We start from the raw sequence: 27,700 nt of genomic DNA, 5'->3' as shown, positions 1-27,700 counted from the left end.
TTTGGTGCTGCAGCACCACATAATATGAATTACAAACACCACACACACACACAGTGTCCATGGTATTTCAGTATCTCTGTCTCTTCTGATCCCTTCGTCCAGAAATGCACAGAGAGCTCAGAGGTCTATTTCTGACTCACTTCAACACTAAAGTCAGTCAGGCATTGCAGATGAAACACACACACACACACACACACAACACACACACACACCCTAGGCTAGGTAATACATTTGTTATAAAGCCTTCTCCTGACGATGCAAAATGACATGCTGCCCTCTCTGTTTCCCAGAGCTCTGACAACAAGCAGAAACCTCACTCCTGACTCACTGTGGACAACCTACAAGATCAAGCGTATTTTTTTTGTTATGAAAATCATCAGCCCACTTCTTACAGTACATTGCCCTGAATTATCATTTAAAACTTGTTTCCATAACAGCAAAGCCCCTGCACTGCCTTCTTTTTGACAGAAACACTACAATAAAAAGAAAGCCATCAGAGAGTGTAACTTGTGAAAAAAAAGAAAAATCATGACAGTGAAATCCCAGCAGTACACAAAGGCAAGCAGCTTTGTGGGATTAAAAATTACTGCATGAAGTCTTAAAGAACAGTGCCAACAAGTCTTGCATCACAAATCATGAAATTCAGCATCCCAGGAGAATGGCAATCGATAACTGACTTACTGACTTTGCATGAAATCCCAGCAAAAACGTACAGAGCATTGAAATGATAACACTGCTTCACTGACGCACGCTACAGCTGTCAGCCTGCTCTCATAGCAAAAGTTGAAGTGGTCACGTACAAGCACTGTCTTTGTTCACGTTCACGGACACAAATTCTCACGTTTTCATGTCAGTCAGCACGACTTTGAGACTGAAATGTATTTTGAGTCTGCGATGCACAGGTTATCCAGACTCCTCAATGGGAAACACTCCATCACGGAAACCACAAATACAAGCTTTAAAACATGCTGCATTTATTACATGTGTTCCTGTATTTTTAGTATAACGATTTAACCTGGCAGGAGTTACATATGTTCACATTAAGCAGTTATAGCGTTTAATTATGAGGAGAGCATGCACACCAGCGTGAGCTGATTCTCCATCCCTTGCTGAGATTTTTACTTTCCAAATCCTCATTCACGCATTTAAGACTGCTTCCATGCAGGAAGCAATTCGCTCATCATGCACTGCATTGTTGCTGATGGTTTGTCTCTAGTTTACTCCAGGCTTCACCTGCCAACGTAATCCTGTAATTTATTCAACAGCCTGTAACATGTCAATCGATGGCATGCTTTGCTCTCTGGCTGAAGTTGAGATTTGCCCACTTTGTCTCTCAAGCAATTATTTTGTCTTTGTACGTAACAAAATAATTTATTGTATTATGCAATAGTAATGTAAACTATATAAAGTATTGCAAAATTTTAGTAACTATGAAATAGTTAGGATAACAAAAAACAGAATTACAGTAGCACTGTAGCAAGCTGGCTGATGTTATCAGGATTAAAAATCATGACCAGATTATAAAAACGAAATAAGGGAAAAAAGACAAAAGATTTTGAAAAATCATAACTTGTAAAGCAGACACTATAGATTCAGATAATTCAGTTAAAATACGGGACTAAAGAGATGCGTCAGTCGCTCCCGAATCATTCTGTGACAGCGAGCTGGAAATCATCCAGGCAGAGATGTGTCACGAGAGTGGCTCAGAGAGGTTCCAAGGTTGCTATTTATTCCTGAATGCATCTCTCACTCTGCAGAGATCAGCGGTCAGCAGATGGGCCGAATGCTATCAGCCTGTTCCCCTCCCCTGCTTTGTCGTGGCCCAACACAACAAGGCACTGGAGACACGAGGCTCAGATGTGTCGCCTGTGGGAACGTGTGGTGATCATGTGACTTGGCGTATGAAAACAACATCTACTATTGTGTCAGTTGGTGCACACTCACTGGAAATACGGTTTTATCTCAGCCTCTGTTTCATTGCGTTTTAATGCCGCTATGAAATTAGTGCTTCTCCACTTTTTCTTTGAAGACATTTTTTCTTGTACTTCAATATATAGGCTGAAAATGGCTTAATAAAAATGAAATATATGTCATTTTTAAATTCCATGGCATTGTTTCATTAGTTATTTTTCTTATGTTAATGTAAATATTTGATGCCAATCTCAAATTTTTTATTGTAAATGAATTATTGGGATACAGGTGCAGTAAAAATTGTGTAAATTGCTATTTTGTGTTTCCCATCACTGTCTTAAATTCATGTTTTGTTGTTATACTTCCTATACAAGAGCCAACAGTGGCATTAAAGACAATATATCAAGGAGGAAGTGTTGATGAAGAGAAAAAAAAAACAATCTTGTTGGTAAACACATCAAAATATCAGCCGTTTTCTTGATAGACTGCAAGTAAAAATATTTAGTTAAACTATGAATGATCTTATTTTTTAACAGTTTAGCATCTTGAATTGGAATTCTAAATGAAATGGATTAAAAGCTGACTCTCACTGAGAAAATGTAGATTAAACTACTCTGCAGCATCATGCAGGCTTTCATAGAAGTGCCTGATTTAAATGTTTTCTACCCTGTTGCTGACCGATGATCCGTGGTAAGTGTACAGGTGCAGAACTGGAAACAAAAATGGAACTGGAAGTGAGGATTTACCTGGATAGACAATGAAAAAAAAAAACTTTCATGAGTCCTGTCCACTGTGAGGTTAGGTTTATCAACACTATAACACAAAAACTGTAAATTATAAACACTCCAGTGTTTAAACTGGAGTGTGCAGTTTATATACGGCATTAGAGTCCAGATTTTTTAACAGTGATGAAAAGATTGATGTTGTTATTTTTTTTAGTGTAGGTTATATTATTTGTTATTTCTATGCTTACTTTTTTAGTAAGCATAGTACTTTTTATTTAATTAATTTTTATACCTCCTTAGAATCCACTGAGCTCTAGCAATTCTAACACTATGTTAAGAGAACATTTTTCATAAGCAAAATATAGTCTGACAACACAATGTTAAGGGGGTTATGTTTAGCTCCTTGTAAACCATCCTAATAATAATTTTGTTGCACCCAAATTTGTCTGCTTCTGTTGTCCAGAATTATGCAAAAAGACAGCATTACTACATAATATTATAGAAATTAATGTTATAGTCTACACATCAGCTTTTCACTGAAAAGAATATATTTGTGCTTTTCCAATATTCTCTGTCCAAGGCACACCAAAGCGTGAACTAAAAAATTAGGACTAACGTCTGTAATCAGTTCTTCTTTTGACTGGGCTGTCAGATGACGGGACACAGCACCTGCACATAGGTGTCAGAATTAAGGACCTAAATGCAGGACTCCAGGCAGACTAAATATTTAAAAGCAAACCTTTCATGAGGCACGCACAGGAACAGATATAGACACCACAACAAAGACCAAGGGAAAGGGGCAGGACTATTTATACACATAGGGTAATCAAGAAAGTGGAGAGATCTGGAAGGAACGAGACACAGGTGAAGACCAAAAAAAAAAAAATCACAGCAGAGGAAGTAAAATTCAATTTTAGACACGAGACAATGTTAAATTAGGACATTAAATTCAAAACATGACCATACCCAGGCTGCTAGGCTGAGAGAAGCAAGGTTTTTTGCTTCACAATAAGCTCCACTATCATATACTTTGCCTCCATAATTAAAATAATAGTTAAAATAATAGTTTTTAAAAAAGGTATTGTTGTTTCTTAACATTTCTTTTGGCATTGCAGTAGCCATACACAAAAATGTCTTTTAAACTTAAATAAATGAAATCAAAATGAACATAACTGTTTTTTGGCAGGGGGTCTGTTGGATCTTCATATAAAATACCAAACATTACCATGAAGAAAAATCCCTGTACCTTTAACATTACATAATATTTGAACAAAACTGTGGCAAATAAACACAAAAACTAAGAAGTTAAAAAATGTATGCAAAAAATACAAAAATATTACATGTGAAATTTCCTTTAAATTATTATTAAAAGCTATGCTGCATATTACGATGGTTAATTAGCTACCACGGTCGAAAAGACCCTTTTCTATTTCATTGTGACTTTAAAGAGTCCACTCTGCACTAAGGCTTGGCACACACCTAGCCCAAGGCTGCTGAATTGTTGTTTTTTCGTTTTTTTTAAGCATCCACTCTCTCAGCACAAAAAGAGCACAAATCTTATACTTAGAAGTCAGAGGCAAATCCTCAGAGTATATATCACCAACTCCAGGCATCAAACCCTTCAGAAGCCACCTGGAAACATGTACAAGTGCCTGGTGGACCCCCCAGCTCGATGATAATGACACCCTGGAGCCAGAAACATGTGCTGACATGGAGCCAATGTTTTGGAGACGCCAAAGTTTGGCAAGTGACATAAAAGAACTGATCCCGCTTTGAGGTGAAAATCATTTAAAATGCCCTTGAAAGACCATAGATGCGGGTGGTGTAGAGGAATATCATTCAAGTCTGCTGGTCTAGAGCAACCATATATACTGTAAATGATCTCCAAAATATATACAGTACACAAATTTGCATAATTGCATAATGCTTGATACTATGAGGGATCAAAGTTTTCAGGAAGGGTTTAGTTTAACTGCATACAACACTTATGCATGAGAAGTAAAACTAAATGCCGGAAGAGTCTGTGCTGCTAAAGATGATTAATGAATGAGATGGCTGATATTGTGATGACCCGCTGCTCGCTTAAAATGCAGCATCCAAGCAGACCTTGGGGCAGCTCGTACCTCCCAGGTAAGAAATCACGCCAAACTCACTAAAATAAAATATCAAACTTTGACGGCTTTTGTATGCTTTTAGATTTCAGTATGCCATGAGGCATTCAGAGCTGCTGCTTCTTTCGGCTCACAATTCAAACACCAAGCAGCATGCATTTAACTTAAATCCAACTTTAACTTCCTTTAAACCAAAGCGATTTACAGCTGTAGTGAGCATATCCTACTTTAGGAGTTAATTATTTTTTATCAGACGAATAAATGTTGCCTTAAATGGACCCCGAAAGTACAAGAACACCCAGGAGATCCACTAAAAAATGTCAGTCTTGTTGTGCTCGTTAGACATGTAAACCGACACAAGTTTAATTGCTAAACGGGCAAATTTCCAATGGAGTTTGGTGCCCAGTTCTCACACCAGAACAGCAGGTACAGGGTCTTACCCAAGGGTTGAAGAGAGAGTGCAGAGGAGGCCTCCTAAAAAAGGATCCTTACCTTTGTTAGCTGTGCTATCTTCTTGCTCATCTTCAGGTGTAGGTCTTGGGTATATTCCATGGCGATGCCGGACTGAAAAGACATGCTGGATGCCGAGGATGTGCTAAATTTCCCCTGACCGGCAGGGCAGTAGCGCTGCTGCCAACCCGACCCAGTCGCCATCTTCACGATGATGCCTCAGATGCTCGAGAAAGATATGGGCAGTAATTACAATAATAAACTGGAAGGTGCTAATGAGCGGTGTGTAGGACTGGGACTGTGGAGGATTTATGTTTTTGCCGAAAAAAAAAAAATCAGAAATATGAAGCCTTTTGAGCCCACAGACTGTTAAGAATTGGTTTCATTTTTGCTTCTGTCGGGGTAATAGTACACCAGAGGGGTGAAATGAGTAATTTTAAGGTCCGGAAACATGAGCTACTACCATCTTGTCCGTTATGCGTCCGTTTTCAGCGGGTCCAGTCTGCTGTCACCTGGCGCTGATGTGCAGCCGTTTCCAGGGAGCTGGTTGGCGGGTTGGCTCCCGGTCGGTCACCTTGATACAGAAATTTGTCAGCGGCAGCCGTTAACAGTGATTCCTCCTCGGTACATTCCGGCTACACTGAGGAAGAAGTGAGTAGAGACTGGGGTTATGTGTGTGTGAGCGTGTAGGACAGGCTCGGCGGTTGGCTGCTGCTCCTCTGTTGCCATGGATCACCTCAACAGTTTATGCTGCATTCACGTAGGATGGGAGCAGCGCTGCATTCACGTGCAGTCGGACAAAACGAAACGTGCTCACGTACAGCTTGCCAACACCAAAATACGGTTACTATAACTAACTACGCTAAAAGTAGGTGTCCATTTTAGTTAACGGAAATAAAAATAATATCGTTTACGATTTTTCGTTCTTAAAATATAACAAAAATGAAATAAAATATAGAAGAAATGACGCTGATCGCCTAAGCAGCCTTTGAGGCTTTGATTCATTACTTTATTGAGACGTGTCAACAGCTTTTTAAAACTTCACAGGCTTCATTGAAACTAATCTGAATCCAAAGCATAAAGTAGAAATACAATCTAATTAGGCTTTAAATTAGGCAAAACCAAAAAAAAAAGTATTTTCACTGCATGCCAAAGCACATCTTGACTCATATTTGCAGATGCAGATATAAGTGCCTTATGTTGTCTACGGTTCTTATTGATTTCCAACTAAGCTTTTGCCTCTTTAGCATTAGTTAACTTTGGACAACAACTGATGCACTCATGATTAAAAACAATTTACCTTTCCATTTCGTTTGTCTGTTTGTTCTCTTGTTTTCTTTCTCCACAAAGTGATCCGTTATTACCACCCGCCATAGTTTATCCTTTTGGCTGTTGTTTGGCTGATGCTAAATCCCATCATCTGGAGTTGCCTTGAGGCACACAATTGGAAAACCACTTAAAAATGTAAAAAGTAAAATGGAAATGGAAAATTAGAAAGTGCATAGAAACGCAGTTACACCCAAGATGGGTCTGAAGAAGTCATAAAAGTCTTTTATTTTAGTGGGTTGCAGAAGGCACAGGCTGATTTTCATGACTGCACTTTTTTAAATGTCTTTTAAAAATGCACATATATCTAAAAGTCTTGGAAAGTCTGTTTCACAGGCATCCATGACAACTGTATGACAACTCAACAGCTGAAGAGACAGTTTAATATTTTACTACTTATCCCATACACCCAGTTTTTCCTCTCCCCATTTTTTCAGCGATGCCTCGCCTAAAGCACAGCCTCTGGCCCAGCTCATTGCTTTTCATTCATCTGTCATCTTCATTATTGATAAGCGTTTATCATTTGTATTCGGGGATGTGGTCCTTGCTGGTGAAAGGAAAAGTAGAAGATCTTTAATCATGTAATTTACCCATAATGTACAGCACAGCCTCCTGACCTGAAACTGGCTGCACACAAAATGAAATTTCCCTTTCCAGTTGCATCACTTTGAGACATTGTGCTATAGCCGTATGTCCCTTTTTAGTTCAGTGGCTCTCTGAAGCCAAGAATTTATTGAGTTTGTCTGTCGGGCAAACTAAAATATGTATTCGGCCTGATTTGGCCCATGGGCCATGATATCAAGATTATAAAAACAAAAAGCAAGATGTACGGAACTAACAGCAGTGATTTCAATTTAAACCTACTTTGAGGAAATTAATAATCACATATCAAGTTGTCTGAGATGTAAACCTATTCAAGATGACCTCACGTATCATGAAGACTGAGACAAAAGCAATTAGCTATGTTATGCAGTGCAGGTTCAAGCCAATTATATGGACTCAATTACACCCACTTAGACTCAGTAATTGGAATTAATTAAACACCTATCAATCAGCAATCGACCAAAGACAGTGCGTCATTTCCCATTAAAACATCATCAAAAGAGGTGGCATAAATTCTAAAAAGACCCAGCAGGAAAAATTAAGTCTCAAATCTGTTTTTAGGAATTAAGAAAGTAACCAAAAGGCCTCAAATCTCAGAGATACATTTTCTATTTTCTCCTCCTTCCTAAGGGTGTCAGTGTTTGAGATAAAGCAGGTAGCACAGGCAATTCAGAACTGTCATATTGTCAAATAGCCAGAAAAAGGGGTAGGTTGGCCTTTGACACCTATTGAAGCAGTGATGGGTGGCCGTTCTCACAGAGAGATGACAGCATGCTTTGGGTGTTGTTTTTCCACTATGAGAAATGAAACAGGTAGCAGGTAAGGGGGTTTATGCTCAGTGGAGCTTAATTTTGACAAGTGTAGGTGTACGTTCCTGTATTTCATGGTTATAACACATCTGTTTTGTCATTTACATCTACTGAGATGTGTCTACAATTTTAATGATACCATTATTTGCTGCTCAGTGACTTTAGTTTTCACAATTAGGTCATGTCTATGAAGTATTCACTATATTCTAATCATCATTGCGCTAACAACACTTTTTATTTTAAATATTACATGTTATAAGTCTTAATAAAGCATGATGTTCCATTATCCTAAATGTCTACATCCATTTGCATAAAGCTCAAAAAGATGGCCGCATGTTTTACCCTGACCTAAGCTAAAAGCATGCACATGCATATTCGTGCCAGATTATTCAGGTACAATGCACCATTTCTCTTCATACAATGACAAATACACAATGGACTATTGAATTACTGAAGCCTGGGCCATTTTTATTTGTGCCTTGGCTCCAGTAATCCTGGCTGACCTGGAAAAAGTCTTACACAGTAATACTTTCACATTAGTTTGTGTATTTACTGAGGTTTTCGCAATAATCGGTGATAAAATTCTGCAAATTAAGCTTTTCAAAAGTTAAATGGGGAAGATGGCATATGAGCATGTGCTCCTCCCCTTCCTCAGCTTGCACGCTATTGCATGTTTTTGCAAAGATCAAAACCTGGCCCACCATCTGGTTTCCACGCAAATGTCAAGTCTCACCATGAGACCTCCTGTTTAGCCCCAAAGATCACAAACAACTAAACATGACACACTTGAAATGAAGTCGGTTTCCAGAAAATCTTAGGAACACCTTCTCAAAAGGTGTAGGAGTGACACTCAGCAGTGTTTGAAGAATGAAAGAATAACACACAATGAACCTTTTAGATGAAATAAATCTGCAGCAGAATTTCTATTTTTACTCTTGTGCACGTTCGTTTTTACTCGCACATACCAGCTACTCTCACTAAGGAGGTCATATGAAGCACGAGTTTCTTCCATGGCACATGAATGCACCAAGCTGAATTTCAGTGACGTCATTTCATCATTCAAAGCTTAAGAGGAGGAAGAGGAATAAAAATTTAAACTGACTGGCTCGCTGCAGGCAGTATATCTCACATAGTCATAATCACAGGGATGACGCAAATAGTTTTTCTTATGCTTTCTATTTAGGGTTTCTCACAAGCTTTGCAAGAGTGTGACCGCTTATTGCATCCATTTTTGTGAAATAAATGTGTCCACGTAATGAATAAATAAAACAACTATCAATTTGTGCCTCACTGTGTTGAAATTTAAGAGTACAACCAGTACATTAACAGTTTTGCAATAATCACAGCTTGTCTATATAATTTGAAGTGGACTACAGTAACTATTTTACCAGATTTATTATTAAAAAAAGGATAATTTTATTAGTGCCCACTGATGCAGTAACAACAGTGTGATTTCCTTCTGCTGAAAATGTTTTCACTTATTAATATAAGAGAAGATGTGCACTTCATAAAAGTCATACTTGCAACCAGTAATTTTCTCAGTTGATAATGTTAATTGGCTTACGAGGCTAGGAGCCCTTCTGCTAGAGGGGGCACAAAAACTGGTTAAATCAGCAGTTCAAATGATGAGAAAAAATTACGCGGATGAGCACACAATCCTGTGAGAATAATAATTTCAAGCCAGGCACTAACTACATCTTCCAAGGTGCACTGTTGCAAGAGAGATCCAGTCATCTGTATAAGAATATATCACCATTTGCATCACCGACTAACAACTTTGTCTTCACAACCTTGGAACTGAAAAGATCCAAGTTCAAAAACTGGTACACAACTCTTCATGAAAGTAGCAGAAAACAGCACTGCGGGGCCGCCAAACTCTAAAAGGTAGCAACCACTGGGGGTGGGGGGTATTGAGCAACGATCAACAGTATCTGTCTTGCACATCCAAACAAAAGCCATGGGAAACTACCAGTAGCTGACAATTTTCCCACTGTGACTGGGTGGGAAGCCTCCAGTTGCTTACTGCCCACCGGGCACATCACTCCAGTTCTGGCTTCTTTACATTGGCTTCCCATTGAATTTAGGATTCGTTTTAAAGTCCTTTTATTGTTTGTTAAACCTTTAAATGGCCTGGCTCCTGTCTACTTATCTGATTTGCTGAAGCCACATGTTCCTACTCAGCACTCAGCTGAGCAGCTGTTGCTGTCGGTTCCTAGGTCCTAGGTGGCTGAAACTCAGAGGAGACCGAGCGTTCTCTATTGCGGCTCCCATGCTTTGGAATAACCTTCCCCTCCATATTAGACAAGCGTCATCAGTGTAGGTCTTTAAGTCCAGATTGAAAACCTATTTTTATTCCGTGTTACGACTGTGATCGTAATCATGTGTGAATTTGAGTGTCCAGGTGCTCCTCCGGGATTGGTGCATCCAGGGTGGATGGCTCACACCGATTGGCTGAGGACTGGGAGGCAGCGGATAAGAAGAGACCGCCAGGGACTGCCAATTCATTCATCCTCGGCCCAACCCAACCAGCAGACCGTTCACTGTGTCAAAATATTATGTTAATGTAAGAGCATGTAGGGGTGGACCGCCTTTTTGTTTGATCAGTTTTCTCCTGTTTTTGTTAGGCAGGGAGGAAAGTGATTGTCATTTGGTTTAGTTCTTTTGAGTAGGTAAGTTGTGTTTATTCCTGAGATAGGTTACTTTTTGTTTGTTGTTTTGGCCTTGGGTTCACCCTGAAGTTATGGTATGCTCCCTTCCTTTGTTTAACTGCACTTATTGTAAATAAATCACTGTCACAAAATATTACGTGTGTGACGTGCTGCTTGGGGTTGGACGGGGATGGATCACCCTTTATGTTGTGGTCTGGCCGCGCCTAGACGGGCGATAACACCCTGATTTTTAACTCTGTGGGAAACTGATACCTTTCTTCTTAATTTTATTGTATTTTTAATTTTGCTAGTTGTTTTGATTTGTGTTGTTCAGCACTTTAGCCTGCCTGGTGTGTTTTTTAAAGTGCTATACAAATAAACAATGATGATGATGATGATGATGAGATTATCTTGTGGTCAAAGAAAAGCTCAGAACAATGTAAACATCAGTCAATATTATAAGAAAAATACCATGCTCAGAGTTCATGCATTCTTTGGATGTAGATGAAAGTAAATTGCATCGTAAGCCTCACTGTTTACCAAGTTTACTAAGTGTGTTGCACTCACAGTATTTTTGTTAGGAAGTGTGCACAGAAAGCAGAGGAGAGAACAGGTCAGGAAATCCATGCATTCTTCTGATGGCCACATTTCCCAAGTTGGAAAATCATTCTGTCGACTCCGTTATGCTTGTTCTCCTAACCTCTGTGGCATCCGTATGAATTTTTCCAACTGAAAATGTTCTCTTTCTCATTAATCTGAGACCACATGGTTGCACAATAAGCTGCATCTACCCCCCATGTTACTCACCTAATAAGCCCTCCCTGATATAAACTGACCTTGTATGGAATTATCAAGAGCATATTCCTGTTTTGAAATGACTCACAGATTCTCGAACCTCATTTGTTTGATATTCTCAGGTGAAACCATTTTCCTGGCAACAGATGTCATTTTAAATCATGGCTGCTGGCAACAAATGAAAAACAGCTCTTTTTTTTTCTCTCGGTCTGGAATCAAGGACATTTGTTGTTTCATTTCTTGTGGTAAAGTCTGCCCTCTTTATTACTGTGAAACCTGCATGCGGGAGACAATTGCAGCATCGGTAAGAAGCTTAGCGAAAGGTCTATTGTGTCTTTTATAATTTTCTTTTGTGCTTCTTCTGCAAGAATGACTTAGGTTCGCATACACTGTAGTTTCATCATACTGTATGTCCCGACTTCAACAGCCCAATCATTTGAATTCACAATGTAAGAATTACAAGTAGTAAAACACACGCACATAGCCTACACGCACAATTCATAATCACTTGTGTTCAGTGAAGCTTGGTGTCAGTATGGGAACATTAATTTCTGCCTTGTCTTTGTCCTGCTGTGGGTCAATAACTCTTTAAGGACAGAGAAGACGGGTCCCTGCTGATGCACAGTCACAAAGAGGCTGCAAGACACACGTGTGATGCATCTAGCTATTAAAGAAAGTAATGCAAAGTATTAATGGTGTGAATTCAATATGAGGCTAAACAAGGAAGCGCCTCAAGGTCCATCAATAAAGGGATTAAGCTCCCAGGGGCTAAAATTATTTACAGAATACAAGGTTATCACACGGGCTCAGTTGTGGGTTTATGTGCAGATACCCACGGCAGGGGCAGGGGGCATCAATAAGCTCCAACAAATCCCCTGCATCTACAATCATTTACAACCAATCCCCCCAAAAGCCTCCATTTAAAAAGAACGAATCATTTAGGGACAAAAGAAAAGTGATATCTGACGACTGATGGGTTATTTGGTCAGCTGGACATCTTTGAAAGAAAATGCCCAATGAGCTCTAAGAACATTCGTCCAAACTGAATCTTAATAACTACTGGTCATGAAATTTGTCACATTTATGCACTTTATTGGCGAAAATAAATTATTTTGCTGATCTGTACTCGTTTGATATATTTATAGAGATTAAAGTTAGCATTTGAAAATTAATTAATACTAACATCAAAATGTGACGAGGCAGCTGCTTTAATGTGCTGTCTAAAATATCTGAGTGCATTTAGACATGTGGACCTGTTTGAGACAAGCGAGCATCATAATGAGGAAGAAAGGTGATTAAAGTGACTTTGTACATGGTGCGTTCAAAGTCACTTGTGTTTCAGAAATTGCTAATCTACTGGGATTTTTCTACACAACCATTTCTAGGACTTAAAGAGAACAGTCCAGTCTATCTATGGGAAAATGTCCTGCTGATGTTGATTGCTCTGTACACTCAAGGTATGCAGAAGAGACTCTCTGAATGCACACCACATTGAACCTTGAAACAGACGGGCTACAGCAGCAGAAGACCAGACCAGGTGCTACTCCTGTCAGGTGAGAACAGGAAGGTGAGGGAGCAGTTCACGTGTGCTCACCAAAAATGGACAATATAGGATTGGAAAACTGTTGCCTGGTATGGCAAATTGCAATTTGGAGGGCCCACTCCTGAAGACCTTCTATGACTCTGTTGTGGCTTCTGCTATCTTTTATGGTGTGGTCTGCTGGGGCGGCAGCATCTCTGCTGGGGACAGGAAGAGACTGAACAGGGTGATCCGAAGGGCCAGCTCTGTTCTAGGATGCCCTCTGGACCCAGTGGAGGTGGTGAGTGACAGGAGAACGGCGGCTAAGCTGTCATCCCTGTTGGACAACATCTCCCACCCTATGCAGCAGACTGTGACAGCACTGAGCAGCTCCTTCAGTGGGAGACTGCGGCACCCACGGTGTGGGACGGAGAGATTTCGCAGGTCTTTCCTCCCCACTGCTGTCAGACTCCATAATAAAGACTTTAACTGATCAAGTACACACATCCATACATATGCAATAATACTAAGTGCAATAATCCTTTCTGTCATCGTTGTATTTTTACTCAGTTGTATATAGTATTTGTATTCTATTTTTATCTTATTGTATATTTATTTTATTTTATTCTACTGTATATAGTATTTCATTTTATTCTATTCTGTACAGTTGTGTACTGTATTTATTCTTATTGTATTCTAATTTTTGCCTCATAACTTTTGCACTGTCCACTTCCTGCTGTGACAAAACAAATTTCCCACGTGTGGGACTAATAAAGGTTATCTTATCTTATCTTATTTCAGCCGCAGGGCAGAATTTGCCATAAACACCAGGGAAGCATGGGTCCAAATCATCAGCAGTTCAGGCTTAACCAAGGCACTATTTGCACCAGCTGTGCTCTGTTTAAAGACCACAGCCTACCCGAGTATTCTTGCTGACCATGTCTGACCCTTTAGTGTCCATTCTCTGAAAGCTTCTTCCAGCACGCCGTGTAACAAAGCTCAGTTAATCTCAAACTGGTTTGCTCAACATGATAGGGAGTTCACTGTCATCAAATGCCCTCCACAGTCACCAGATCTCAATCTAATAGAGCACCATTGGGATGCTGTGGAGTGGGAGATTCCTATCATAATGTGCAGCTGACTAATCTGCAAGAAATGTGTGACGCTACCATGTGAATATTGACCAAAACTTCTAAGGAGTGAATGAGTGTTTCCGGCATCTTGTTGATTCTCTGCCCTGAAGAAACAGCAGCTCGAAAGACTAAACAGGGTCCAACCTGCTAATAGCAAGATGTAGCCTAGCTGACAAAGCAGCTACCAAGTGTACATCTACCAGAAACTTTGAAAATTGCATGCTTGTCCCTCCACCAGGCGTGACAAAGATTGTCCCTAGGAAGAGGCCCGAAAAGGTCATGCTTAGTGGAAGTGACTGTTCTTTATTATCGGGAAGACTAAAAATCATAGAAGGGGGTATAACAAACCTCTCTGGGGTGGAATGACCTTCAGAGCACAATGGTCAGTCTTGCTGCATCACATGTGCTCATCTCATTTCCCCTTCACATTAAGTAGTCCTGCTGTCATGAAATCTGCTAAAAGCAAATCCCTGTTTGTCCACAATAGCAAGTAGAAATTCTCACTGCACACATGTTAACAAAGCAGAGCTAGCAACTGCTGAAGTGAAGCTGAGCAAATTCAAGTTGTGCATCTGGAGGGTGTATTGAAAGTATTTGATGTGAAAAGGAAAAAAAAAGCAGATTTCCCAAATATGCAGCTCCTAATTTATTAAATTATTACTATATGAAGCTATAATTCAGGTTGATTGCATAGAACCTAGCTTTGTTGAGGGACCAATGGACCAAAGGAGTTTATTAAATCTTCATTTAATCAGGGTGTCATTGAGAATACAATTACTTTTTCCAGACAGCCCTGAGACCCAAACATTTACCAGAACAATAAGCCACAAACAACAGAAGGCAATAAACAAAGAATTAATGAGAGCAGTTGCAAGATTCATAAAAACATCAGTTAACAGAAGCAGACTGGTTGGTATGATAGATTCGGTTAGATTTAGATGTGCAGCGTAAACTTACTGCATTACCTAAATACGATTAATCATTTATTAAAAGATTTTAATTTTGGGCCACTGTTGGGCCAAAGTACTCTGGCTAATGAGTAATGACAGTGAAATCAATGCATTTTTTTAAAAGCAAATTTAAAGCTAAAGTTTACTCAGTTCTAGACATACTTCAATCCCCATGGTTAATCTGTTCTAAAAGTCCACAAGCATCTTCTCTTGTCACAATCTGACACTTAATCGAGGTTGTTATATTAGGAAGAAGCATTATTTAGTGAGTCTCTACTCTCTGAAGGCCACTTTCCTTAAGCGTCACGTGTGTGTCATTGAAGCGGACTGCCAGGGGACACTTATTCCGCCTGTATCATATCAATAAATCAATAAAACTAAAACACCCTCAGAGGGAGCAGCATCCCTGGCTCCCTTTCCCGCTTTTGAACAAAACTGGTCATCTTGCAGTGACAGGAGCAGAATAATATGAACCTTATGTCCTTCCATTTATTAAATCCCCTCTTGGGACGCAAAACCATATTACAGTAACTGTCAATGTGCAACCCGATGGCAGAGTCCTGGACTAGCACAATGTAACAGTGTGGTGTATTTACTACTATGTAATGAACAAAATACGGTTTGATGGGGTTGATTTTCTTGCATTTTAGTAAGTACTCAAAGACACGACAGCTGTCAATATGACAACAGTAAATCCTAAACATTACATGTGAATGATTGTTGTAAATTAGTGTGTTATATGCGCATGCATTACCTGGATTATGCTCACATTCACTTGTAATAATTATTCACTCATATGCAAATGTGAACAAGAATGCAGATCACTGCAGAAAAGCGACATTAATGCACGGTGTAAGCTTTCATAGGTGTGTTGGGTGACCTAGTCGGGACATAGTTTGACAGAGCCAGACCTTTTTCTTTTTCAAGACCTAAAACCAATTTACAAATAACAACATGTTGATTATCAACCATAACTAATGGTCATTTAACCATGAGGAAGTAGTTTGACTGTTTTTGTTGTTGTTGTTTTCACTTTTAGGGTTTTCTTAAAACAAATCCACCTGTTTTTATTTTGAAAATTAAAAAATGGATTTACTTCCTATCCATTGTTGCATTAGCTAAATAGGTGCACCTGCCACTTTAAAAGAGAGCAAAAAAGAAAGTGGGTGGATAAAAGGGGGTCTGTGTTTTAGGGTGAGGGGCATCCTTCTGCGGAGAAGGTCGGCCCCATGCACTATACAGGGAGGCTGCTGCTACTACAAGGAGGGATGGGACCAGCTCTTGTAATTACCTTAGTGGACTTTTGGCACATGATGTTTTATATTTTCTTGAACTGGCCTGATTTTATCAATTATTTTTAAATGTTTTTGGGGCTTGTATTAGATACATTGTCTTAAAATGGTTGACTTTCATATGTGGTCTACTGGCAGTAGAGCCAGCATTTAACAGTTTTTACAGAAACAGTAGAATGCATGTGCATTGCAATGACCTGTAAATAACTGTATAGCCGGCATATTTATATGTTAAGTATGATTATTGCACAGCAAGAAGGTGGTTGTGAATGGGTGAACTCTGTCCCTCGCCCTGTGGCAGCTGGGACAGGCTCCAGCACCCTCACGACCCTCATTTGGATAAAGCAGAAAAAGGACGGCTGGCTGGCTGGAATCATTTAAAATGCTCCAAAAAGATTTCCACATGATTAAATTGCTTTATTTTAGCATTATGCAATTTTGTTATTCCAACTTAATTTACTTGTATATTAGTTAATTCCGTTCAGCATAAAAAGATTAGTTTGTTCAAATTACAAGTTAGACTCTAAATTTTCTTCTCTCTCTTTTTTTTTGAGTGAACTCCAGTATCCAGGTGGACATGTTGTGAAAAATCCACCTGACTCTTAGATTTTATGAAGAGGGAAACTATCCATATGGTTAAAACCATTAGGCATTTTAAGACGGGAGTCTAAAAGAACTGAATATCTTATGGAGCCAGATTTAGGTGGAAATCCAATTCATGGCTGTTGTCTGCTAAAGAATCACTGCATATGTGGCACTTACAGACAATTTTAACTGAAACTCTGCTGTGGACATGGTTATGTGTTCAGCATAGGTTTCTGTGATAATTAAATGGGGTAAAAATCTTTGTGACACTAAAAATTAAGATTTGTAGGCTCATCAGACTTCACTAAATATTAATCTCACTTTAGCTGGAGCTTAGCTGAGCCTGCGCTTCTTTAAATGTAAAAACTGGGTATGTCTTTTTGCACAACTGCATTTAAAATCCCTGCCAGTTCCAGTATAGCTGAACCTTTTTTAATCTTCAGACGAGCTAAATTAGTCAGAAACAGCCCCACCAAACGCTCCCAGGAGTATTTAACAGAGTGTGTAACAAGTAACACACAACACATTTTCATACCTCACTTCGTACAGCGCGGCAGAGAGCCGCCACAGACTCTTGTTTAATTCTGAATTGAGGTTTTATCACCTGAAATAATTTGGATGCAAACACACAAACGCGGTGAGCATTAGAGACTCCCCTGAGCTGCAGGTCTGCTGCACTGTGCCATGAAAGAGGGTCGTCACCCAACCCTGCAGCAGCTGTGTTAATCAGTAAAAACAGCTGCTGCGGTGTTGGTTGGAGTGAAATGAAATGGAAATGAAAGAGGTTTCAGGGAATGTTAGCAGTCCTGCAGTCAGAAGAGAGCAGAAAGTTCACTCCAAGTTTAGCACTGAAAGGATTCCTTCTTTGTCTAATAATTTAAAGGGTGACAGATTCTGAGGTGGATTAATCTAAACTGCTGTCAGCCCACCGTTCTGACTCGTGCAAATATCAAAGTTTTTGCCACGTTTGGCAGTTTAATCATCTCAGGGCATGGAGCCGTGTAAAGGTGTGTGTGACAAATGTAGAGATGCTCACGCTGAAATTAAACTTCAGGTGCGACTGACAGCATTAAAATGTAGACTTTGATATTAGATCAGCACAGGGGTATATTTGGAAGCGCTGACGCAGTTGTGGATGTTGATATCTGTTACTTTTATTGACAGTTTGTGGTATGGAAAAGCAGTTAATTTACATACTTTCTCCTAGGTGGCAATTTATAGTGCTGCTAGTGGTATTTCCCATGTCAGATTATGTGAACGCAGCTTTCTCGCCGATAGTAGCTACAAGGTGTTTAAATATTTTTCATTTAAATCTTTTCTTTCTTGCTTTTTTTTTTTTTTTTTTTTTTTAAAGAATACTCTTTATTTTGCTAGCCTTATTTTGAGGTCCACTGATCTGAACAGCTTTAGAGGCAGACATTTTTATGCAATTAAAAAGTACTTGCTGAATTTTATTTTAAAGCTGTATATGTGTGATTCCAAACATTTCAGTTTTTTGCATGGGTTTTTATGTTGATTGTAAATGAGATAGTAGTAAAATACTTAGTTCAAACTGAAGTTTATAATGCTACAGCTGTTTTTGGTGAAGTTCTGCTCTAAAAAACTGACTGCAAATTGTAACTGACAGGATTACTTCCATTATTTAAATGACTTCTCAGTCCTGTCAAAGTTTAACTTGAAATGAAAGCTGTAGACAAGCTGGAGGATCTCTTCTTCTCAGTGATGTACTCCATAAATGTCTATCTTTAGCTTATGAGACTCCACACACACACACACAAAAGCAAACACCCAAAAATAACTTCTTTTTTTTTTTTTTTGCTCAGATTCGGGTATATGTGCAAGTTGACGACTTCTGTCAAATTACAGTCACATTAAATGGATAACTTAGTGCAAAGAAAAACACTTTATTAAATTATAAATATCTTTATGAACCAATTAATTAAACCTTCCCATTGTGGTTTAGACCAGAAGCTTGTTGATGTCTACCAAAAGCATCTGGTTGAAGTTCAACTTAAAGACATTTAACCAAGTGTAAGAGTGTGTATTTATGGTTTAGACCAGGGGTCTCCAATGCCAGACCTTGAGGACCGGTGTTCTGCAGGTTTTAGATGTGTCCTTGATCCAACACAGCTGATTCAAATGGCTAGATTACCTCCTCATTTTGTGTTGAAGTTCTCCAGAGGCTGGTAATTAACTAATCATTTGATTCAGGTGTGTTGACCCAGGGTTATATCTAAAAACTGCAGGACACTGGCCCTCGAGGCCTGGAGTTGGAGACCCCTGGTCTAAACCCTATGTGAGTTAAAAATTGTGCACCCAGTTGTTGGTATTTAAAGTCATTAAAGTTGTATGTGGTAAAATCATTCCACCCTGGAAAAAGAGGGGTCCAAAGAAATCATAAAAGCTCAATATTAATTTATACTCATGGCCACAATGAAACTTCTGCCCACAGTTTTTCATGTTTGAACCACACAAAAGGTGGTAACTGCACTGTAGCCTAAAATAAAGTTAGCTGCGTTCTAGTTTAAGCATTTAAGGAGTATTTTTTTCATACTGCTACTATATAATTTTTATAGTGTAGGCATTAAAATCTGAACAAGCTTAGCATGCAAGCAAACAGTTGTGCTGCTTTGTTGTGGATGGTTGTGAAGTTTCAGTTCATAGGACTACAACCTATCTGTCTAATTTGTGAAGTTGCCTGAATATTTCATGTTTTAAATATTCATGTCATACCATGTGGCTTGTACAGTCTGCACGTAAAAAGGTTTTCTCCTACTTTCCTGAAGAGCATATTTAAGTTTTGCACTTCCTCTAAAATGTGAATATGAATTATAAGTTGATACTACCACTGAATATTTTGTGGCTATCCTAATTATCCCCACCACACACAAACACACCCATCATGCTGATCTCAATCAGCAGCAACAGCAGCAGTACTTCCTTGCTGGCAGACTGCACGCACAGCAGATCGATAAGCACCGAGAACCCAGAAAGAAAGAGGAGGTCATGCAATATCAGTCTGAAAGCCTAATAAGTTCAGGACAACTTTTTATGTGATTAGAGCGGTTGTTTCTACTAACCTTATTACTAATTCTGATGAAATATTGACAGGCCTTGTCAAACTCAATAATATGATTGATATACGATTCATAAAAGTCATCCCTAAAACACAAAGCATTCATTTCTTTTTTAATGTTTAGGCCTCCCTTGTCTCAATTCACATCAGTATTTATGGTTCAACAATATGAAAGAGATCGGGCAAATGGAAGCAGAAGAGCTCCCACAAAGGCTCATCTCACATTTGCCAAAAAAAACGTCTTGATCATCCCCAAGACATTTTGGAAAGTATTCTGGACTGACGTGACAAAAACTGAACTTTCTGGAAGGATTCTGTTTCATTCCAAGAATGCAACCAGTTATTATGTTTAGGGGTCAATCACTTTTTCACAGCTACCTGCTGCAGCTTGTATCCCTTAATAAATGAAATCATTTAAAAACATTTTGTATTCATTCAGGGTTTCTTTTTTTTTTTTTCTTTTTTTTTCTTTTTTCCGCCTGTCCCGTTTGGCTCTTTTGCCATCAGAATTGTTGTCTAAAGGCAAAGAAAGATGCCCAACGGATTTACTTTACCAAATTGACCATCCCAGCCTTGCCATAATGGTCCATTTGATTCACCTTTTATTGTTTATTTTATTTTCACTTACTGAACATGGGACAGACTTGACTGGGGGAAAGAAGGGGAGAAAGAAAGAGGGAAAGAGAAACAGCTGAGAAGAGGGACGGGGGAGAAGGGCAAAAACCAAAAAGCAACAGAATGAGCAGAAAAAGAAAAAAAAGAAGAAAAAAAGAAAAAAAATGCATATATCGATCACCTGGATCACCTGCTGAGAAAGAAAAAAGAAAACAAGCAGAAGAGAACAAGAGTAATAGAATAAACAACATCACAATGATATATGGGAATATGACAGTAACATTATTGTGCAGCACATAAGATCAACAGAACACAGTGTGCTTTGAGGTAGGAGCCAAAAAGGGTGTAGTTTGTGGGTGTGATCACCCGTGTGTACACCTGTGAGCATGGACGCGCTTGTTTTTTGTTTTTTAAAAGGTTCCTTCATGTAATAATCTGCTAGAGGGTGTGGGGGGGCCACAGCCCTGTCCTCCAGGGCATGAAGCAGGTATGGAGGAGATCAAAACTCCAGACATCCAGAGGCCCCCAGAACACAAGAGACCAAGGAAGACCAACAGAGGGGCAGCCGCGCCACTGTCCCAGAAAGAGCTGAGGAGAGTCCCAGATGAGGGCTCACTCAGCAGCCGCGGAGCAGAAGCCAGGGGGAGTTGCAGTGACGCGCCCGTGAGCTCCGCCGGCAGCCAGCCGTGCCTGAGTGACCGAGCCCCAGGCCGAGAGGCCGGGGGCACCCCACCTCCGAAGTGGCCCGAGCAAGCCCCAGGCTCCAGGCCCCGATAAGCGGCCGCCAAGGAGTGAGCCGGTGTGTACCTGGACGCCCATCCCCAGACACAAAGAACCACCAACGCACCGATGTCTGAGGGAGTCTGCCACTGGCAGGGGAAGTGGTGGTGGGGGGAGATAGGCCTCCAAACCTTGGAGGGCCTAAGATGTCCCCAGAGAGGTGGCGTCTGATACCCAACCTGACATATAGACACAGAAATACAGGCACACACATATACAAACATCCATTCCCACCCTCATGCTCTCATATGCACTTACTCCACACTCAACCAACGTGGAGACAGACATAAAGAGACGCTGTACACACGATCACACTCCCCAAGCGTACTCTAAGCCCCGGGTCTAGGTACCCTTGCCCCTGGAGGGGGGGGAACTGCACCCAGACCCAGGTGGTGTTACCCTTTTCCCTGCGGTGGGGGGAGGCAGACCGCCCCGACTCCGCAGCAGCAGGGAGGCCCCACACTCCAGACCGCAGTCGGACGGCCAACTCCTCCTCCTAGCCCTCCCGCTCCAGCAGGTCGCAGAGAATGGGGGTGAGAGAAGACTCCAAACCTCCCTCCACCCGCTCATTGTAGTGTTGATGCATGTGTGTTCTAAGGTGCATTTAAAACCCAGGAGGGCATGGAGCTACCTGCCAGAGAGCAGCAGGTAAGCGCATGGTCCCTCCTGCTGGCCCTCAATGTCTACGTGTATTTAACATTGAGAGGTGGGCAACGACGCCAGGGGTGAGGTGTACACCCTGATGGTACTTTGGATTCCGTGTATCGTGCCCACCCCCAAGATCCTATATGTATGTGTAATGAGAGTGTGAGTTCAGGGTTTCTTTGTCTAATGTTAAAATTAGTTTGATCCGAAAAGTGTGACAAATATGCAAAAATAACAAATAAGAAAGAGGGTAGACAGTGTTGCTAACTCTCTTCTTCATGTATGCAGGTGCATACATTGCCTTTTAAATACCAAACAAATCAATGTGCTTTACCGAAAAAGTTCTTCAAGTAGTCATGCTCATTGATTCGCTACCCAAACAGGTATCTCAGTATTACAGTAAGACAATCATAGCACCAGACCTTACACGGCCTTCCTCGTGGTATTTTCTTGTGTGTCTACTTGCTCAACGTGTCTTTGATGCCAGCTTGTATGTTAAAAGCGGTATCTGTTGATTGTGATGATTTGCAAATGGGGCACATCCTCATTTCACTTGCTCTTAATGAATAATGAAGAGGGACATGCTGGCTCAGCTTGAGCCCACTGAGTGTGCTTCTGGAGATCAGCTTTTTAACGGTGACATGACAGAGCAAAGCCATTCTAATGAAGATATATTACAAATGCACGTGTGTGCGCATTCACAGAGTGTTTGCATTTCTGACATCCATTAAGAATGACTATGGCAAAAAAACATGGGAGGGTGAGCGTGTATTTTAGGGGAAAACTGAAAATGGGAAGAGCTGTGGGAATACGCGTTGCATCTGGTGCACCAAAATGATGGACTGCTCTCCATTGTTCTCTATTGTGCACTAGGGATTGAGTCTGCAACAGCAAACACATGGGGGTACACACACTGGCATGCACGCACACACGCTTGTTTGTCATCAATCTGTGTTTCTATTTTTAGACGATATAAAGCTGAGGCACATACTCCGCATCACTTCTTCTGCTTAATAATTGGAATATTTTATAGGTTTGAGCTTCCTGCTGCCGAGGGAATACAGACTACCACAATCCAATTAGGGGAGCCTGATGGCTCACCCAAAAAGTAATAAAGTTGACAACATAACCACAACAATCTAATCTCTCTTTGCTCGCTGAAATATACAGTATGCAGCGTTAACACTGGAGGGCAAACGATCAAACTGAAACATAATTGCATAACTCCACAGAAGGTTATTGTGTGAAACAAGTTTTACACAGGAAACAGAGTATTGGATCAGTTCAAAGCACATCAGTCACATCACAGCGGCAGCGGCAGTAAAAACGCTCTCACACAGCGTTATGATCCTACGGCACTGGGTGAAGCCAGCCTGGTTACAGCCTGATATTTTTCTAAATTGCAAAAACTAGCCCAGTTAGCCCGACTCACCTCTTGACCTCAGCTAAATTAGTGTGGCTTTTATTTAGTACCAACATCTTCTGATAGCTTAAATGCTCCGTTCTTGATTTTGTATTGCTACAGAGTGGAAATCCTGATGATTACTGACTCTGTGTATTCACCCAGGATCTGACACACTTAAAGACAAAATTCAGTCAAGTGTTTGCTGTTGGGGCTCCTTGGATGTGCAAGACAAACCAGCTTTAAAGATTCATTTATGTTATAGGACCTTCACTTCTTTTTTCTTATGAATGTTGAAGTTTTAGGTTATTTCATTCTTGATTATTGAGTCACAATGTATTTTGTCCAATTTATATTTGGACAATTTATATGGATGAGTCATCAGGAAATATTTGACGGGTTCTAAGATTATAAATTACTAAAATATTATCCAGTTTTTCTTCTTTTGGCTGCTTCCTTTAGCGGGTCATCTGCCTCCATCTTACCCTATTCCTACCATCCTCTGTCAAATCAACCCTCTGCATGTCCTCCTTCACTACATCCATGATCCTCCCCTGTAGTCTTACAAATCTGGCCTCATGTCTCCAAAGTTTGGGATTAAGGGTCTCCTTTTGGGTGAAGGAGAGAAGGTGGCTCTTAAGGTTTTGGGAAACAACCCGCCTTCTCGTTGCCTCTGAATCTGCCTTTCCCCTCTCCTCTGTCTTTGTCTTAGGCCAACAGTTTCTTCCGGCACCCTGTTGGCCAAGAGTACCAGAGGTGGCCGTTAATCTGGGCCCTGACCGATCAGATATGGAAATTTCATTCTTGATGAGCCGCATGTTTGATTTGGCAAAGATTCAGATGTACTTGATGCATTTGCTGACTTTGCCTTCCCCATTTGTCCAGTTTTGAAACTGACACAGGAAGTACACTGTGTTGTTCACTGTCAAGAATGCTGGAGAGAGAATAGTCAGAGACAAACAGGTTTAATTGAAAATAAGTCTAATGACTAAATATGTTTAATGACTAAAAATTGCTGATTGGTTGCAACAGCTCAATATTTATTTCAGTCTAAACAAACTTGGATCATTGTACTCTTTGGTGTTTCTCCCAGATTGTAAAATCACATCAAAGATCCCTACTATCCACTCTTAAATTATTAAATTGCATCACTTAACACATCTTATTCTGATGTTCAAAAACATAGATAAACAGTTAATACGAAAGTGATTTTCACTAATGGATGAAGAGAAGCGGGGCTTTTGTTTCTTGCCCTCACCTTTTGTTCTGTCTCTCCACGGTCAGCGTCCCAGGCGAAACCTCGCTGACACTTCCCTCGATAACAGAGAATGCCAAACAAACATGCATATGTATGTTCAGCCTGTTTAGGGATTCAGCAGGTGTACGTGCATGCATAGAAATGTATTCAAAGGCACTGTGTCACCACTGTCATCCCTCTGCTCCCCTGCCAGCTTATGGAGGAAGCTGTGAAGTAAATCCACGTTTAGTCTTTGCTGTATCCACACAGCTGGCAAAGTGCAAAAGAATGTACCGTTTATCCATTATTCAGAGCCTAGAAGTGCCTGCTTCTCATATAGCTATAGGGTGGCTAATCACATGACTTTGTAGGCTCTGTTCTTTGTGAAGGTTGCAGTTTTTATAAGGACCCTTGGAAAATCATTTTAAAACCATTTCATCTATTTTAACAGATATAAACAGTCTAGATTATCCTAATCACACGTGCTCAAGTCTTTAGTTAAGACTAAACTTTATGCAAATTCAATTTTCATTTTCTATTAGGAACTTGTTTTGTTTTTTTTATTTACAGTTAGGACAGATGGAGAGCAGATGCAAATAAGGCCTAGCATTAAGAGTCCCTATTTTCAATGTATATTTTAGCCAAATGGCCCATTTCCATTTCTGTGATGTCCTGTTTTGTGCCAGTATGGGTGGCAGGAAATGGCAGCTTAGGAGAGCTGCTGTCAAAAACAAATAGCCAGAGAGAAAAAAAGAAATCCTTCAACACAAGCCAAGACTTACTGGAAAAAAAAGCTTTTAGTTGGAACGGTCTTTGTGAACCTCATCACTCTCTGAAACAGACAATGACTTAACTGGGCCAAGAGACCATAAAATAAGTAATATTTGATTGAGACTACGAACTACTGAGGCCTTACTGACTCTGATTAAAGGCTTTATTGTTGAGGAACCTCCTTTAAGTGCTTTGAGTGTTGAAATATGCACAAAAGCACATTTCATCCAGAACGTCTCTCAAATTTCCCGTCAGGATAAAGTTTTTTCACACATAGAATTAGGGAATAGCTAACAGGTTGTTTTTTTTTGGTAGTAGCAAGCTGAGATAAGATAGCTCACCATCCACAGAAGGTGCAAGAAAGCAAGTAAAGAACCATTTTGCGGTCTAATCATGGACCATTTTTCTGTAGTCGAAACAGAAAGCAGGTGGAAGAGATCCTGGAGAGGTGGAGGTATTCTCTGGAGAGAAAGTTAATGAAAGGGAAGAAGTAAGACAGGATGTATGTGTGTGAATGGGAGGGAGACAGGTGTGACAGTGAAGGTGCAAGGAGGTGAGGTAGTGACGATGGACGAGTTTAAATACCTGGGATCAACCACTGAAAGTGATGGATCGAGCATTAGAGAAGTGAAGAAGAGAGTACAGGGAGGATGGAGCGTGGAGATGAGTGTCAGGGTGATTTGATAGATAAAGATAGCAGCAAGATATCTCTAAATAACATATATAAATAACTAAATAACATTAATGTTTGGAGGGTTAGTTGGCATATACTTATGCATTAATGACTTCATGGCTAATGAGGAGAAGATGTTGGCTGAAGGTTACATTTTTCCTAATAAAAATTAATCTTGATCACTGGACGGAGATGAACGCCATCATACGGCAGGAGGAAGACTCCAAGAATGGACCAAACTTCAGCCAGGAGAACATCTGAGATGACACAAGGTTCGTCATTATTACGCTGCTGTGTGGTTTGGATTACTCGCTATGAAAATATCCTGGTCCTAAGCTTGATGTCCACGCTGACACATCAGTCAACCTGAGGGTGATTCTCTGTCTGAAGCTTTCAAATATTTCGTGTCTGGGTTTGTAGTGCACACAACAAAAAATTCAAGCCCTTGTATATATTGCTCATGAATGCCTCACATGAACTCTTTGCCTGTATTTGACCTCAAGCCTGGAGTTAAGGTTTTAAACTGTTTTCCTTGTGATAAAAGTCAGTTTGGATCCTATTTCTTTGTGAAATGTCACACTATAATATGTCATAGGACTTGAAGTCCTTCCAAAGTGCCAGATAGCAATGATGACAGAACTAAAGAGCTGCTTTCAATCGTTTTTCTACTAAACTTGTTACACAGCTACACTTGAATATATCCAGGGAGAGTGTGCTCCACTGACATTGACCTAACGAGTCCTTAATCAGTTATATTAATCAGGTTTCTAAAATGTATTATTCATAAGATGCAATATTACTGACAGTGTTCGCAGTTGATGAGTCCTGCAAGTCTGCCTTAAAAATCTATCGTGTCAGAGCTCTTTTTTCTTTTCAGCATGACAGAGGACATCCTGTCACAGTTAACAAACACTGAACAAAGACCATCATGCATCAAACATTGAACAAAGACTGACCATGCATCAGAAGAAAGAAATCTTTGAGCAACCTTCACAATCACTGAACTGGTTGGAGAGCAGGAACAAATCATTTAATATTCTCTGTGCACTGGTCTGTTATTGAATTCAAAGATTAAACACGGCTGGTGTGCCTTTTCCCGGGTGTTAGAACTCACTGCTGTGTGGCGTAATTGTTAAGTTTAGGAGTTGCTCTGTTTTTTGAACAGAGCTCCTTTGTCACTCAGTCAGGAAGAAACACACAGGCATGCTGTTGTTATGTTACTACTATGGATCAGAAGGCAGAAACATGTATTCATTAAATTAAAGAATACTGGTGCAGTATTGTAATAGTTTCATTCTGAAAACTAAAGAAGAGGATCGAGATCGTCCATGTCTGTGCTCTTGATATGAAGCTGGACCCAGTGGACTGTAGCTTAACGCTGGACTTTGAAACTCATTATTTGTGGTTTTATATCAGACTGTTTCTTGGCCACGCTCAATAGCTTCCTCGAACCTTCCAGTAACTTCTCTTCTTTCTAGCTACGACAGATTTCATCACACAACCCATGATTAAAAAGACCCCTCCAAACATATCTGTCTTTTTTCATTTTGTACAGATAAACGACTTAATTACCTGTTGGTGTATATTCATGTTGTTGTTTATGGGTTTTATTTGTGCTCACATCAAATGAGAAACTGGATGGAT

The 27,700-nt window shown here is 40.1% G+C and overlaps 1 protein-coding gene across 3 annotated transcripts in view; it reads right to left on the bottom strand.

The window, feature by feature from the left end:
- Window positions 1–5,902, bottom strand: part of fam184ab (family with sequence similarity 184 member Ab) — a 220,904-nt gene extending 215,002 nt beyond the window's left edge. For 2 of the 3 annotated variants that reach the window (XM_080882220.1, XM_080882223.1), the window contains exon 1: window positions 5,240–5,902. In XM_080882220.1, the coding sequence (XP_080738346.1) occupies window positions 5,240–5,401 (162 nt within the window). In that variant the 5' untranslated portion in view covers window positions 5,402–5,902. The remainder of the gene's footprint in view (window positions 1–5,239) is intronic. The other variant, XM_080882221.1, reaches the window with a different exon arrangement.
- Window positions 5,903–27,700: the final 21,798 nt, after the last annotated feature.

Source organism: Rhamphochromis sp. 'chilingali' (genome assembly GCF_963969265.1).
Source record: "Rhamphochromis sp. 'chilingali' genome assembly, chromosome: 5".
NCBI classification, from domain to species: Eukaryota; Metazoa; Chordata; class Actinopteri; order Cichliformes; family Cichlidae; genus Rhamphochromis; species Rhamphochromis sp. 'chilingali'.
The sequence above is the reverse complement of the archived record's forward strand: the minus strand, read 5'-3'. Positions and strand labels throughout refer to the sequence as shown.